Consider the following 16,195-nt stretch of genomic DNA (forward strand, 5'->3'; position numbering starts at 1 on the left):
CCAGGGATTTGTTAGGATCTCATTAGTGACTTAGGTGAAAACACTGTATGGTAAAATATTGGATCAATGTAAGCTATTTTCACATAATTGCCCTGCATTAGGACAAGATTTCACTACCTTGTTCCTTAGGAACAAGGAGAAGGAACTTAAACAGATTTTTGAGGAACAGAGTGCATGCTGAAGGAGTTGGGGTTGGTGCCTTAGAGAGGGAAGTCTGTGTGTATCCCTCAAGCCCACCACAGGGGTACATAAGTTATGTCCAGCCCTGATGGCAAATCCTTTCTGCAAAGATAGAAACATCCCGATTCTCCAGAGTTGAAGTGGGGCATCTTTATAGAAAGGAAGGAGAAATAAAGGAAATCAACAATGTAAAGGGATAAAATGACTGACAAAAGAAAAAGTGAATAAGGCGAGGGGAGGACGGGCTTCTAACAGATTACAGGATATTGTCGGTTTTGATAAGGTAGGATGTAAAGGAAAGATTGTTTGCAAATAGGGAGAGTTTCTTCAGAATATGTTCTCAAGCCTCCCAGATGTTCCTTTTGACTAAAGATAAGACTTTATGGATGGATTGTTATTTTAAACAACATTATTGCTCTATGATTACAACAAAGGTCATATAATTCCAGAGGCAAGAAGATATAAAAACTCAAGTCACTTCCTGGGATCTCTTAGGATGCTGAAGAAAGCAGCGGTCCTCAAGCCTTGAATGCCAACCAGGTAATCCTACACCCAGTTGAGGGCAGAGGGCTTTCTTTGAACATTTGACTTCCTCTGCCAGCTCTTCACTGGGCCAGAAATGAAAAGCTCTAGGTCTAATGATGTTAGTCATGCTTTTTGTTTCTCTGTGTGTGTGTGTGTATGTGTGTGTGTGTTTAATTTGAACTACTTATTTTCTTTCCTCTTTTATTATAAAAAGCATTACCTTTGGTGTCTGTGTCAGGTTAATTCATGGCTGTGCAATCTAATGGCTGTGAAACTTTGGGAAAGTTACTTAATCAATTTTGTGTCTTCATGTGGAAAGCAAGTTAATGATACCTGCATTGCAGCCTCATTATGATTACATTAGGTGGCATGCAAGAGTTCAATGAATGTCAGTTTGCTAAGATCCATTAGTAGATTCTTCCAAAAGATGCTACACATCCCTTCCCCCAGATAGTTGGTTTGACAGAGAAGTCTTTGCTATTTGTGTTCTAAGGGGGTTGAAGACATTGAAAATACCTCCATCACCTCTGGAAGGGAAGTTCGTCAGAGGAGCATGGGGTTAATGTGATGATATAAAGGTGGGGGGAGGGTGGGGGTGCCTGGGTGGCTCAGTTACTTGAGCGTCCAACTCTTGATTTCAGCTCAGATCACAGTCCCAGGGTCGTTGGATTGAGCCCCCAGTTGGGCTCCACGCTGAGTGTGGAGCCTGCTTAAGATTCTCTCTCCCTCTCCTTCTGCCCCTCCCCCATGTGTACTCTCTCTCTTTTTAAGAAAAAAAAAAGAGTGTAAAACAATGTGGTGGGAAGAGGGTTATGACATGCTTCACCTTTTTGTTTAACACTGTGTCTCAGTGCTCACATGTACTTTCATATGCATCTAATCTTTAGATTGCCCAGGAAAGTTTGAATATTATGTTCCATCATTCCTGTAAGCAACCTACTATAAGATAGTTAGAATATGTATTCTGATTTTGGGATCATAAATTATGCTCAAATAAGGATTCAATTAATTATTTACTCATCCTAATAATTATTTGGGAAAAAAATCTTGGACCCGATCCCATGCTTACACTAAAATAAATGCCAGGCAGATGAAAATAAAAGAGGATATGGGCAGATATTTTCATCTTATGTGGATGGTAATGGCCTTTTTTTTTTTTTTTTTTTTTTTTTTTTTTTTGCTGACATAAATTCCAAATGCTATGAAGGAAAAAATAAATATGACAGTTTTTGAAATTCTCAGTGTGGCAAGAAACAGAAACGAGAAGATGTACAAACTGGCAAATATTCTTAGTTATATGTGAAAGACAATAAATACACAAGAAAAGCCCTACAAATTCCTGAGAAAAAAGATAGTAATCGAGCAGAAAAATGCATAAAGCTCTAAGTCAAAAATTTGCAAAAGAAAATTTTAAAGATAAGCATTCTAGAAAAAGATGTTTAAATTCTTTTTATATATTTTTAAAATTTTTTAAATTACTAATTTAAGTAATTTAATTACTAATATGTTAAAAATACTAACAAAAACAATGAGGTTTTTCTTTATCAAGCCAAAATCAGCAAGAAAAAAATGGACAAATTGGGTGTTCTTCAAAGTTTGGGGGAACAGTACTGTTGTCCGCACACTATTGCCCATTTATTTTCTGAAAACAAAACAAAAAAAATGTGGTTATCACCTAAGTGTGAAGGAAAGAGGGTTGCCCTAAAGTCAGGAGATCTGGTTATAGCTGTGTGACAATGACCAAATGACTTCATACCCAAAGGCCTCAGGTAGACTCTCACCTGTAAAATGTGGACATTGGACCATATACTCACTTTTAATTCTAACACAGAAAAATTTACTCTTGGGACTGACTTGATTTGATTGAGCTGAATGTATAGAAAGCCCATTACTGCCTCATCTGTGAGAAAGCTTGGCTTAGGCTCCCTCTGCTGATTCCCCAGAGAATAGCAGGAGCAGGCTCTCCACAGTACACTGAGACCAAACGATCTCCATCCAGACTTTTCAGCCCAGTACAGTTACGTCTCTGGCGCTGGACCAGAGGTCTTGCAGGTGACATAAGTTAACTATTCCCAGTCTCTACATTTAGCTTGAGATTCCCTTCATTGTATAATCTGGGCTTAGGAAAATATTTTGTTTCCTCCATATGTGATTTGGCATCTAAATTCCTGGGTCTGTCTCACCCAGTGTGTTCAGGCTGCAGGTCTAGGCGAATCCAGGAGCTTCAAAGGAAAACTCACAAGGTCTTTGAAACCCTTGTAATAGAGGCTTCTGAAGCACTTCTGTGGCCAGGAGAAGAAGAATATGGCCCCCCAAAGAATGTGGCTTCTCCTACTGCTGAGCTGTGTACTCAGCACTGAAGTCCTGGGTGGTGAGTATCCGTCACTCAGCTGGGACTGAGCCCACCCACAGCCTGTGTTCATGCAGCACACTGACAGCCATCCATTCACCCCCCCCCCCCCCAAAATATTTAGGTGCTACAGGAAGTAGATGTCAAAGACAGGAACGAAAGACAATGTCACATGGTAAAAAAAGTACAAGGACTCGGGTCACCTGGGTGGCTCAGTCGATTAAGCATCCGACTCTTGATTTCAACTCAGATCATGATCTCATGGTTCATGAGTTCGAGCCCCCCATCAGGCTCCATGTTGACAGTGCTGAGCCTGTTTGGGATTCTCTCTCTCTCTCTCTCTCTCTGTCTCTCCCCGACTCTCTCTCTCTCAATAAATAATAAACTTTAGGGGAAAAACAAGTACAAGGACTATAGAATCAAACAAATTCTAACCTCACGTGGTTGTGAGCCATAGTTAAATCATCAACTAAATGTAGATAATAACAATAGTTTTGCAAGTTTCTTGTGAAGAGGGAAGGCAATGTGCACCTGACATCTAGTAGTCAATAAGTGAGCGCTATAATTAGAGGTACCCAATGTTTATGCATTGCTTTCCTATTTGAGTATACTGGGAATTCTGGTTTGCAAGGGACTTACAGCCTTGTTGGAGAGATGGCTCCCCCACACATGTAGACCCAGCATCAAGTACAAAGTAACATGTCAACAAAACAAGAATCAATACCCTAGGATCTTCCAGTGGAGAAAGCCAGGAAGAGAACTCATGAGCTGAGAATAAGTATCATGGAGTATCTGAAATGGAAAGAAATGAAATGTGGGCACATCTGGTGTAATGCCTTCGTTCTGTTTATGAGGCCCCAAGAAGGTAGAGACTTGCCCAAGGTCACAAAGCAAGATTACATAATGTTCTGGCGCCTCATCCGGGGTGCTTCTCATAGTCCCGCATGGCCCAGCGAGGGAAACCATGCCTGAGCACGTATATAACCTAACACTACTCCCACTGGGGAGTACTTTGGCCAAGGGGAGAATCAATTGGAAGAAAGCAGGAAGAGAAGCAGAGTTATTTCCGGCATCATGTTGGTGCCCGTGGCTCATGTGTGTGGTCCTTGCCTTAGCCTACCCTGGATGTGTCCTTGTGCTTCAAGGTTCTTTGCCCTCCACCCCATGCTGACTGCCAGCCACCAGTTCTGTCAATCCTTATGGCTGCTCGGGACCGGGGGATTGAGCCGCTTTCTCTGAAACGTGCTAGAATAGGGAAGACTGGGGCGCCTGGGTGACTCAGTCGGCTGAGGGTCCGACTTCGGCTCAGATCATGATCTCGTGGTCTGTGAGTTCGAACCCTGCGTCGGGCTCTGTGCTGACAGCTCAGAGCCTGGAGCCTGCTTCAGATTCTGTGTCTCCCTCTCTCTCTGCCCCTCCCCCACTCACACTCCGTCTCTCTCTCCTTCAAAAATAAATAAACATTAAAAAAAGTAAAAAAAAAAAAAGAATATGGAAGACAATGAGAGGTGGCCCTCAACTCTCCTGTGGAGGCAACCAACCAGGTGGTTAGCTCCAGGGGCTTGAAATTCACCCAGGCTAAACCTGGGGAGCGAGAAACCAGTCTCCCGACTCTGGGATCTCACCAGCCCTCTCTGGTTTTTCTCCTCTGGAGGAGGTAGAGCCAGAACATACCACCGGTTACTCTACACTCGCTACTCTACTCTTCTACAGATCTTCCTTCCTGTTGTAGAGACTTCCTGGGATTGCTGCATAGGAAGATTCGGCTGGATAAGGCTGCAGAACCAGGTCATGAATGCCCTGCTAGCCAGAGTAGGGAGCTTATCTGAAAGCATAGGAAGTCCCTAGAGATGTTTAGGCAAAGGATGAAATAGATCAGGGCAAGCGAGTGACAGGAGTGTCATTTGAGTGGGGAGAGAGGAAGTGCTTGCTATGTGACAACGACAGACTGCGGAAGTCTCCGAGGAACGGAAAGACCCCTGCGCTCATCTATAGCACTGGAGTGCAGCCACGTGGTCACAAAGCCCGAGCTCGCCAGCCTGGCATTCCCTTCATCACCGAGGCCCTCTGTATTTCCAGCCATTTCCCTGCTTCTTAAACCTTCAGATTCGGTGATGTGGCCCACTCATTAATCAAGTAGCAGGAAGAGCCTGTGCCTCTCGGTCATGGCTTCCTTGTCCAGACCTTGATTCTCCTTTCCCTTTCCACCATGCTTGCCGGGACGATTCCCTCTACTTCAGGCAAACTTAAGTGCTTGCCCTTGTGGTGCACATCTTGCACGTTTCTGCCTCCATCCCTCTGCTCACACACCTCCTTTGCCTAACGTGTCCCCTCGCTATTGACACAACCCAGCTCACCCAGTGTCAAGTTCCATCCAAGTTGCCATCTAACCTGTCCTGTGTCCCCCTGGTCAAAAATACCCACTCCTTCCTTATAATGCCTAAACCTACCAATTTATGCCCTTTGCCCACTCTTGTGCTGCCTTGAATTATAGCTGTTTGACCTGACAACCAATGTGAGGATTCTGCCAATTGCTGAGTGTGGCTATTCTAATTGTGCATTTCATAACTGGAGAGATAATCGTGGGATGGATGTGGGGTCCCCCTGGGTCTGCTATGAAATCGTCTTAGCTAGGGGCAGCTGGGTGGCTCAGTCAGTTAGGCATCTGACTTCGGCTCAGGTCATGATCTCACGGTTTGTAAGTTCGAGCCCTGTGTCAGGCTCTGGGCTGACAGCTCAGAGCCTGGAGCCTGCTTCAGATTCTGTGTCTCCTTCTCTCTCTGCACCTCCTCCCTCCTCTCAAAAATAAAATAAACATTAAAAATTTTTTAAATCTGATTGTAGTCTTTTCTCCAGTGCACAGTTCCCCTTACAAAGGCCATAGTTCCCTTTGGAGAAAGCTGGGAGAAAGATTACCCGTATAAAGTTTGGGCAGCCCAGCAGGATCCTTCTTCAGGACAGCCAGCCTCCCTTGCATTCTGTAGACTGACGAGTGTGGGAATGGATTGGCTTTGCCATCATCACTTGCAATCGCCTTCTGTGTTTGTGCAGACATCATCATGAGACCCAGCTGTGCTGCTGGATGGTTTTACTACAAGTCCAATTGCTACGGATACTTCCGGAAGCTGAGGACCTGGTCTGAGGCTGAGGTAAGGAATCTGACCCATGCTAGGACAGGTATCTCTAAAGCCACCTGGAGGTATCTCTAAAGGGGCCATCCAGAGCTGCAGGTCTCATTTGGCTCAGAATTAAGAGTCCTCCCTTGGCATTCTGAGGAGTCACCTGCTGCTGAAGTGCAGAGAATAGCGTTGTGTGTTCTCCTCTTCCAGTTCTATAAGCATGGATGGAGCAGGTGCTATCTGCCCAGATCCTAGGTGAGCTGTGAAGACGTAAGAATGGACAAGAAACAGCCATTACCCTCAAGGAGTTCGCTGTCAGTAAGAAAGACAGAAATACACACATAGAAGGAGAATGAGAAGATAAAGTCCTTCCAGAAAGAACAATTGAATAGCTGCACCAGACTTACCAGAAAGAGCAGTGTGTAGGCAGTCCTGGATCACACCAGTCTTCAGAACCACCTGACAGAAAGTGAAGCAGTCCAGACAAATGGAAGGCTTCATTGTCTACACAACCCAGCAAATGTGCTGGCTTTATCTCCCTAAAGCTTTGTCTAGAAGATACCCAAAGGGCCACCCCACCTCAGAGGAGTGTGGGAGCCAGTGCTGCCGTTTCTCTGGGTTGTGGCTGTTTAATTGACATGACTGGTTGGGGAAAATGTGGGGTGATCTGGGCCTAGAACGGCCTCAGAATTCTGTGTATAAATAACTCACCAAGGACAGAGCACCTACCAAGTGATAGCTGTTGAGGATACGAAGTCTTCTCTGACCTTAAAAAGTGTGGGGTTAGTGCAAGATTGTGACATTTAAATGGAAAATTCCAATGCAGTGTGAGCATAAGTGACTTTCCCAAGATCACACCCAGAGTAGGTAGCAGAGCAAATCCAGGGAAGTCAGCCCTAATGCAATGCTTCCTGAGCTGATGCGAATGAGAGAGAGAGGGAGAAGGAGAGAGAGAGAGAGGGAGGGAGAATGTGCTAAATGAAGAAGGGGTTTCTCAGACACTGTTCACTGAAAGGAAAAAAAAAAGCTGGTGGAAAGTAATGGGCCTCTCCTCAATTCTTGAGAAGCAACTTGAAGAAATCTTAAAGGCCACCTGTATTGCCTGTACCCAGACATTCCAAAACTAATTCTGCCCAAAGAGGAAGTTACCTGGGAGGCTTGGGAGTAATACAGACCTGAGTTTGTTTAGTTATTTTTTAAATATAACTTATTGTCAAATTGGCTAACATACAGTGTACACAGTGTGCTCTTGGCTTTGGGAATAGATTCCCATGATTCATCTCTTACATGCAACACCCAGGGCTCATCCCAACAAGTGCCCTCCTCAATGCCCATCACCCATTTTCTCCTCTCCCCAACCCACTCCCCCATCAACCCTCAGTTTGTTCTCTGCATTTAAGAATCTCTTTTGGTTTGCCTCCTTCTCTGTTTGAAACTATTTTTTCCCCTTCCCTCCCCCCATGGTCTTCTGTTAAGTTTCTCAAATTCCACATATGAGTGAAAACTTAGGACACCTGTCTTTCTCTAACTGACTTATTTCACTCAGCATAATACCCTCCAGTTCCATCCACATTGTTGCAAATGGCAAGATTCCATTCTTTCTCATTGCCAAGTAGTATTCCATTATACATATAAACTACACAAAAAATTAAAAATAGAATTATCCTATGACCCAGCAATAGACCTGAGTTTAAATCATGACTCTGCCACTCACTAGTTATAGCCGTACCTCACTCTACCAGTTTTCTTGCTTTAACATGGGGATGTCACTTTTACCCCATGGCCTTGTCAGAAGGATTCATTAAAATAACTTACCAAGAGGGGCGCCTGGGTGGCTCAGTCGGTTAAGCGTCCGACTTCAGCTTAGGTCACGATCTCGCGGTCCGTGAGTTCGAGCCCTGCGTCGGGCTCTGTGCTGACAACTCAGAGCCTGGAGCCTGCTTCTGATTCTGTGTCTCCCTCTCTCTCTGCCCCTTCCCCGTTCATGCTCTGTCTCTCTCTGTCTCAAAAATAAAATAAACGTTAAAAAAAAAATAACTTACCAAGAGCTTATTACACATGCTGGGTGTTCATTTGAGGTTCTTAAGGCAAAAACGGTCCAGGATTGGTACAAAGCCTTAGCAGAGTTAATTGCTCCTGAACATAGTGCAGAGAAGGTGCTGGAAAAGGACCCAACAAATAAATACCTTGGCTGCTGCTGCTAGTTGCCAATATTGAGGGCCAATCTTAGTTCTCGAAATTCCTGGTGTGGAGGGGACCATGAGAATGACAGTTTCCAGGTCTGAGTTCCAGGTCCTGTTGTGGCACTACCAGGAGCGTGAACTTGGAGAGAAAATCTCACTGAACCACAGAGACTCTTTGCTCTTTTGTCCCAGGAACCCTTTGTGACTGGGCCTCTCACTAAACGTTGATTGGTAATCTGGCTTCCATGCCTCACTAGTTTGACAGTCAAATGAAGTTATGAAAACATGCCGGTGTTGTGAAATGGTCATCAAGGGTGAGGAATGCATTAACATCCAACACCAGCCATGTCTAATCACGAGCAAGATACCAAAGGGGGGCATTGAAGTAGCAACTGCAGCCAAAACCATGTTTTCATTACATTAAATTGCATCATGGAGGCAGAACCTGTAATACAACCGCAAAAAAGCATAAGATAACTATACTTCTCTAGAAGATGTGGATATATAAAATGTTTGCCTTGTTTATTGGGACAGTATGTTTCCAGTTAGAGAATGGTTATGCCACGTTTCATCCAATCCCTAAAACAAAAGGTGATTATCATTCAGGAATCGAGAAGAAAAATCCAGATTGCCTTCTCTCGATAGCATCTTTGAAAAGCAAGAATTTGGGATCCAAAAAAGACATATAGGGGCGCCTGGGTGGCTCAGTCAGTTAAGCATCTGACTCTGGATTTCAGTTCAGGTCATGATGTCATAGTTCATGGGATTGAGCCCCACATCTGTCTCTGCGCTGACAGTGTGGAGCCTGTTTGGGATGCTCTCTCCCCTCCCTCTCTGCCCCTTCCCTGCTCCAAACAAACAAACAAACAAACAAAAGACATACAGGAGTAAAACAAGTTCGGGTCTGGTGCTGAGAGTTTTAAAAGTTGCCGCAGAGAAGATAGTTATGTACTTACTAGGGTTCTGGGGTGAGGACTATGTGTTTAAACCTCAGGAGATGATTAGCACAACTTCTTGCCCACAGTACGAGTGTCAGTTGTATGGAAATGGAGCCCACCTGGCATCTCTCCAGAATGCAAAGGAAGCCAACATCGTAGCGAAGTATATAAGTGGCTACCAAAAAACCAAGCCTGTATGGATCGGCCTGCATGACCCACAAAAGGTAACCCCAGACTTGGCCCACACGTGTCCCATTGGGAGAGCCAGATAGATGGTCCCTGCATGGGAAATGGCTTCCAGGCCTACTGACGGAGGCACAGGGAGTGAATCTTTTTCAGTTACTGCCTCCAACCAACAGAGGCCAAAGCCTCAAGGTCTAGGTCTCAGTTCTGGCCCTCGACGGAGGAAATTATTTCAATGGCATCACTTTGTAGAACTTCTATCTAATTAAAGTCCTCCCAAATCTTAGAACACAAAATGACCGGCTTTTCACAGCCTAAAAAAAAGTTATGGGGCTCCGTCAGTTGGGCATCCAACTCTTGACTTCGGCTCAAGTTAGGACCTCATGGTTCCTGAGGAGGAGCCCCACATCAGGCTCTGCACTAACAGCATGGAGCCTGCTTGGGATTCTCCCCCCCACACCCTTCCCCTGCATCTGTTCTCTCTCTCTTTCAAAATAAATAAGTAAACTTTTTTTTTAAGCTGTGTAAGCATATATAGATACATACACATATATGAAAACATACATACACATACACGCACATACATCTGTTAGGGGATGTAGCTTAATTAAATTCCCATTAGATCTTGAGTTAAAGTTGGGAACTTTCAGCCAAGCTTTTTCCTAGATGCTATTATTTTTTTTCATGTTACCCATAACTTTTTTTTCACTAGACCTTCATTTTAATCTCCATCAGTACCTCATTGTAAAGAATGGTATGTGAGGTCTTTGGGCTGGTTGCCGAGGTCCCTCTGTGGGAGCTGCAGTTTACAGATTCTTCGTGGGAATCTTCTATAGTTAACCCAAACAAACATAAGGAACACCAGAAAAGAACCCCCAGACTTCCCGTTTCTTGATAAAACTTCACCATAGATGTTGCAAATAATTTATACAATTAATTACACATTTTTATGTATTTACATTGCTGTCAATCAACTCTCTTCTTCAGAGTTAGGACAAATATTTACATCTATTTATACAATTTTGGGGGTATTTAATTTTCTACATTCATAACTAAAGAAAGTAATTGGCTAATAAAGTCCTTAAAAATGTGTAATGTCTCTAGTTATCAAAGATGCAAATTAAAATAGAAATATAATTTGACTTATCAGATTATCAAACTTTTGCTTTGTCTTAATGAATAATATATTTAAGGACATAAAGACATTGTCCAGTAGATGGAAAGCAGTTTGGCCATGCATATCAGTACCCTCAAAATATTCACATCCTTTGACCCATTAATTCCACTTCTGGGTTTTTATCCTAAAAAAATAAGTTTAAGTACAGAAACAGCTTCAGGAACAAAGTAGTTCATAGCGGTATTCTTTATAATCATTGTAAATTAGAAACAACATAAACATCATCAATACCATTAAGGTAAATTATAGTGCACCATGACCATTTAAAAATGTTTTGAAAGCAAGATACACAGTTGAGTATGTATTTTTAAAGACCACCACCTATTTTAGTCCATAAAAAGATCGTGATAAATAAAAATGTTTACACCAGAAGTAAATATGCCAAAATCAATAGTAATGTTTTCCTCTTTAAATGGGGTGACTTTTCTCTTTTTCATTCTGTGCACATCCCTGTGCTTCTTGTGATGAAAGATTTTTACGGGTTTTCAAGGGGCCTGAGAGGACCGCCTGGCTGTGAGCAGGTGCACAGGCTGACTGTCTTCCATCTGTGGTCACTTGCAGAGCCAGAAGTGGCAGTGGATCGATGGGGCCTTCTATTTGTACAAAAAATTGTCGGCCAAGTCCGCACGTGGGAACAAGTACTGCGTGGAGATGAACTCCAGGGAGGGTAAGATCCGCCGCCCCCCCCACCCCCCCCACCCCGGCCCCATTTCACACCAGCAGATCTGTTTTCCACAGGATGGTGGCCTTGCCACAGACATTATTTACCAAACCACAGTCATTTGTGATCATTTTACAATCTTTGCCATATCCATAGACCAACTATTCTTAATATCTTCTTTAAAATACACTCACTTTTTTTCTTAAATACACTTACTTTTATTTTTATTTACATTTTATTTATTTATTTTGAGAAAGAGAGAGTGAGAGGGGGAGGGCCAGAGAGAGAGAGAGAGAGAAAGAGAGAGAGAGAGAAGGAGGGAGGGAATCTTAAGCAGGCTCTGCACTGTCAGCGCAGAGCCCGATGCAGGTCTCGAACCCATGAACCGTGAGATCGTGATCTGAGCCGAAACCAAGAGTTGGACTCTTAATCGACTGAGCCTCCCAGGGGCCCCAAATACATTTATTTTTTAAATCCTATTGTGTACATATGAAGGGGAAAGATGTCACATTTTGGGAAACCCAGGCTACAGGAAAGAAATACATATAACTTCTTTCTGAATTCCTTCTAGTTTGGGTTCCCCACGAGCCCTGGGAACCTCATCTTTGCCTGCCTCCTGCCCTCTTGTTTGTTTCCCTGAGTTTTGTTCCCAAAATGCAGGGCCCAGAACCTTAGCTCTAGGTTGCACACAATCACTTGAGTCTCCTCGTTTTTCTTGTCTTTCATTCCTCGCTTTTTATGCTAATAACTTCCAGTTTTCAACTTTTGTACCAATGACATTTGGGGCTGGATAATTCTTCATTGTGGGAGCTGTCCTGTTCATTGTAGGTTCAGGATATCCTGGTCTTCAATCTTCAGAGGTGGGTAGAACCACTCCCCCACCACAGGTTGTTACAACCCAAAATGTCTCCAAATGTTGCTAAATGTCCCCTGGGGGCAAAATTGCTAGCATTTGAGAACCACGGAGATTAAGTGATGTTGAAAAGTCTTCTGCTGTAAAACAAGAAAACAGAATAGCAAAGAGAAAGAGGCTATTTGATGCCGAAGACAACATCCTAGTGGGTTTAAAAGGCCATCATGGTGTCACCGAGACACCCTTCCTAGGCTGGAAGTGGGCCTGGGAAAGGCCTGGACTGAGGACTCAGGAACATGACGCAGGGTGGCTGTTGTCTGGGGAATAAAGTTTTCATATGCACAAAAAAAGAGTGTGAAAATTTTCCAACAGCAAAAGATGAATGGTAGAAATAAGGTAACAAACTCTGAGGCCAGGTCGAGACCCTTTGCAATAAGAGGGTCTCCTCACGGGCAGAGGAAGGGCTTCCCAATGACTTGTAGAGCCCATAGTTGCTGCTGGGAAAGGCATAGACAGCTCCGATGGAAGGAACACAACCAAGACCAATAGGTAGAAACTGGTAATACGTGGATTTCTATCTAAGGGGGGGAAAGTTTAACAATTAGCACTATCCAAAACTAGAACGTGCAGGAAACAGTGAGAACCCCATCACTAGAATTAACCAGGCAAAAGTGGACATTGTAGTTGCAGTACCAAAAGCATGAGAAGAGGAGCACATGGCACATGAAGGAATCAACCGAGGAACACTTTTGAAGTATAAATTCCAGGGATCACTTTGGACCTACAGCATCAGAATCTCTAAGGCTGGAGGCCAGACCAGCTTTGGGGAAGCAATGGACTAGACACCTTTCAGAGTCCTTCCTGTGATTCTGAGATTTCAACTGGACCAACTTCTCAAACACAAGTCTTTCCCATCAGTCCGTGTTCACATGGGCAAAATCCCAGGAACGAAGCCACCTGTGTGGGAACTGGAACCCTGATGTCTTCCTGAGAACTGGCTCTAGGTCTTTCAGACTCTGTTCCTTTTCTGGGTTCACTCAGCCCAGCTCTTAGGTACCAGAATACAGGTACTCAAGCCAGAAAAGCACAAGGAATGAAACAAGGATTAGCAAGAAACTGGTGGAAGGTAGGATTTTAGACAGCCTTCCCTTGGCCCTGTCAGTGTCATTTTCTATTTGTGTAACAGATTTAGCCCCGCCAACTCAGTGGCTGAATTGTTTCCTTCAGACCCAAAAGGTATGGTATTAATGTCCCCAAACACCGCCACACACACGTCCTGTGTGTGGCTAGACCTGTTCCTTTTTTATGTCTATTTAGAAAGACCCTCAGAGACCATTTTGTCTGGTTGGTTCTTTCACCCCCTCTGACTCCTTTTCTGCACCACGGCGGAACGTGCTTGTGACTCTCTGACAAATTGCCCTTACAGTGCTTTCTGACAACTCTACTGGTCCTCTCTGACACATTTAAAAATGTAGTGCTACAATTTAAACGGAAACTTCAGGGGCACTTGGGGGGCTCAGTTGGTTAAGCATCCAATGCTTGATTTTGGCTCAGGTCACGATCTCACCATGGTGAGATGGGAGCCCTGAGGCAGGCTCCACGCTGGCAAGGAGCCTGCTTAAGATTCTCTCTCCATCTCCTTCTGCCCCTCCCCTGCATGCATGCTCTCTCTCCCCCTCTTTCTCTCTCCCTGTTTCTCAAAAATAAGTAAACAGAAATTTCATATTCAATGGAGTTGGAGTCAAGACCATGGGCTCTGCCTTTGGAATGCCTGGGATGGGATTCCAGTTCCTTCAGTTAGCTCTGTGACCCTGAGCCGATTTCCTACTTCTCTGTGCCTCAGTTGCCTCTCCACAGAAAGGGAAAACCAAGAGTACTAATCACCTGAACGCATATATGTGAAGTGCTTATCCCAGTCAGCGTAGACTCATGGTTCTCCGACCTGGAAGGGAGGGGTATGGTCTACACACACCTCTCTGGTGTAGAGGAACGGAGGAGGAGAGTGCAATCAGACTCCTCCCTAGGTTGGTGCCCATGGGGGAGCTGCCTGTGTTCTTGATTATTTGAAGCCTGGAGCCGTGTTCTCCCGGCCCCACACCCTGTCTGTACCTAGAACTCATCGTCTCCATATCATTACTCTCTGTGGCCCGGCTCTGGTTGCCATGGACATGGGCATGGGCTGGCCCCATCCTCTCTACCTCTGGAGACCTCTGAAGGGGAGGTGGCACACCTTCCCCCACTTTGCCTGGCAGTGCCCTCTGTCCCCGGGGCTCTCATCCCACCAACACACACTGGCCCCAGGGCAGGACGCACAGGTCAGAGCCAGGCGGAGAGACGTCTAACGACTCACCACTCTGCTGCCCACACTGCAGGGTGATAAGCGGATCTGTGGACGGCCCTGGTGGGCCCTGTCCCCAAAAATACTTCCGTTTCCAAGATCACCTGCTCCTTGCCGTCAGTCCTTTTTTATAAAGGGGTGGCCTGTGGGACGTGACTGGCTCAGCAGCTTCCAACTCTTTGAACATCTTAGAGCCTCAGCTGCGGACTTTGGAAAAACCACCTCCGCATCCTTGCAGCCTCCTGTTCCAGACACAAAAGACCCCCGCTTTTACGTCCAGCTCTCTCTCCCCCTCCGAAGTTTCGCTGGCATGGGGCTTCTGCAATTGTGCGTGACGTTTACATTATTTTTCTTTCCGTGAACAAAGTTAGTGCTGGTATTTGTCAGAGAAACAGAAGTAATTGGATGTATACGGAGAGAGATAGATTTCTTTTAAAGAACTGGCTCCCAGGCGCCTGCGTGGCTCGGTCAGTTAAGCATCTGACTTTGGCTCAGGTCATGATCTCATGGTTTGTGAGTTCCAGCCCCACATCAGGTGAGCGCGAGCCCTGCTTTGAGTGAGCCCCACTTCTCTCCCTCTCTTTCTCTGCCCCTCACTCACTTGCACCCTCTCTCTCAAAAAAAAAAAAAATGGCTTTTGTGATTGTCGGGCCAGCAAAACTGACATGCGCAGGGCAGGCTAGGGACTGTGAATTCCCACATGCACTGATGTCACAATCCTGAGGCCAGGGCACTTTGGAAGCAGAATTCCTTACTCTTTGGGAAAACTCGGTCTTTTCACTGATTGGATGATTACCTACATTATGGAGGGTAGTCTGCTTTGCTCATTTAATTTTCTCATTACTAGTTTAAATACTAATCACATCCCAAACAAATCACCTCTGCAGCAACACGCAGACTGGTGTTTGACCCAACGCCTGGGTCCACCTCCTAGCCCAGTCCACGCATGAAATTAAGCATGGCAGTGCACTTCCCGGGGTTCCAAGCAAGAGACCCAGGGAACGCTGGTAAGTGCAATACAGAACTGGAGGGATTTGAACGTCTGTTTATTTTCTTGCAGACTTTTTAACTTGGAGGAGCAACGAATGCAGCACGCACCAGCACTTCCTGTGCAAATACCGAGTGTAGAGCACGAATCGAGGCTGTGCTCACCCCACACATGCCCCTGCCTTCCTCCCTCTGTGCATGCTGGCTGCGTCTGATCATTGTCTCAGAGCAAACACGGCAACTGAGGCTGATCGGCCCTGTCACACTCACTCTTTTAGGTTTATTAGCGTCCGAGGCCTCAACACTGTACGACAGTGGCTTCTATGACAATTATAGGAAATGTGGCTTTGGTGTGATCTCGTTTGCATTTCTTAGAAGTACCCCCAGAGAGGAGAGGAAGTGTGGCTGGGCCGCCCACGCAGTTCGGGATGTGTGGATGGCCATCGGCTTCCCCCACGGTGCTGTGCCAACCGGTCAACACAGAGTCTTATGCCAGAACGTGAGAACACCCACCTGCACCCCTGTGACCTTAGCAGCCCAAGACAGGCTAAGAAGCTGGCTCGGGGAAGGGTGCAGCAAAGGGAGGGGGAGTGAACAGACAGCCTGCTGGCCCTCCTGCCCCCTGCCCCACTTCTTCCTTCCTCCCCCCACACCCTTGTCACTCTTTTTTTTTTTTTTTTTTTTAATGTTTATTTATTTTT

At 45.1% G+C, this 16,195-nt stretch overlaps 1 protein-coding gene across 1 annotated transcript; it reads left to right on the forward strand.

Annotated features, from left to right (window-relative positions):
* The first annotated feature begins 611 nt into the window (after positions 1–611).
* On the forward strand, positions 612–15,850 carry REG4 (regenerating family member 4). The gene is made up of 6 exons (XM_060621727.1): positions 612–720; positions 2,902–3,076; positions 6,107–6,204; positions 9,382–9,519; positions 11,217–11,322; positions 15,568–15,850. Exons 2-6 carry the CDS (start codon positions 3,010–3,012, stop codon positions 15,633–15,635), a joined length of 477 nt encoding a protein of 158 aa, XP_060477710.1. The 5' UTR covers positions 612–720; positions 2,902–3,009; the 3' UTR covers positions 15,636–15,850.
* Positions 15,851–16,195: the final 345 nt, after the last annotated feature.

This window comes from Panthera onca, chromosome C1, assembly GCF_046562875.1.
Source record: "Panthera onca isolate mPanOnc1 chromosome C1, mPanOnc1 haplotype 2, whole genome shotgun sequence".
In the NCBI taxonomy this organism is placed as follows: domain Eukaryota; kingdom Metazoa; phylum Chordata; class Mammalia; order Carnivora; family Felidae; genus Panthera; species Panthera onca.

Bases quoted from the DNA above. Each gene is read 5' to 3' on its own strand.
- REG4 (XM_060621727.1), top strand. From the start codon at position 3,010: ATGGCCCCCCAAAGAATGTGGCTTCTCCTACTGCTGAGCTGTGTACTC. The intron at 3,077-6,106 runs GTGAGTATCCGT...GTGTTTGTGCAG, and splicing joins CAGCACTGAAGTCCTGGGTG to ACATCATCATGAGACCCAGC. The intron at 11,323-15,567 runs GTAAGATCCGCC...ATTTTCTTGCAG, and splicing joins GGAGATGAACTCCAGGGAGG to ACTTTTTAACTTGGAGGAGC.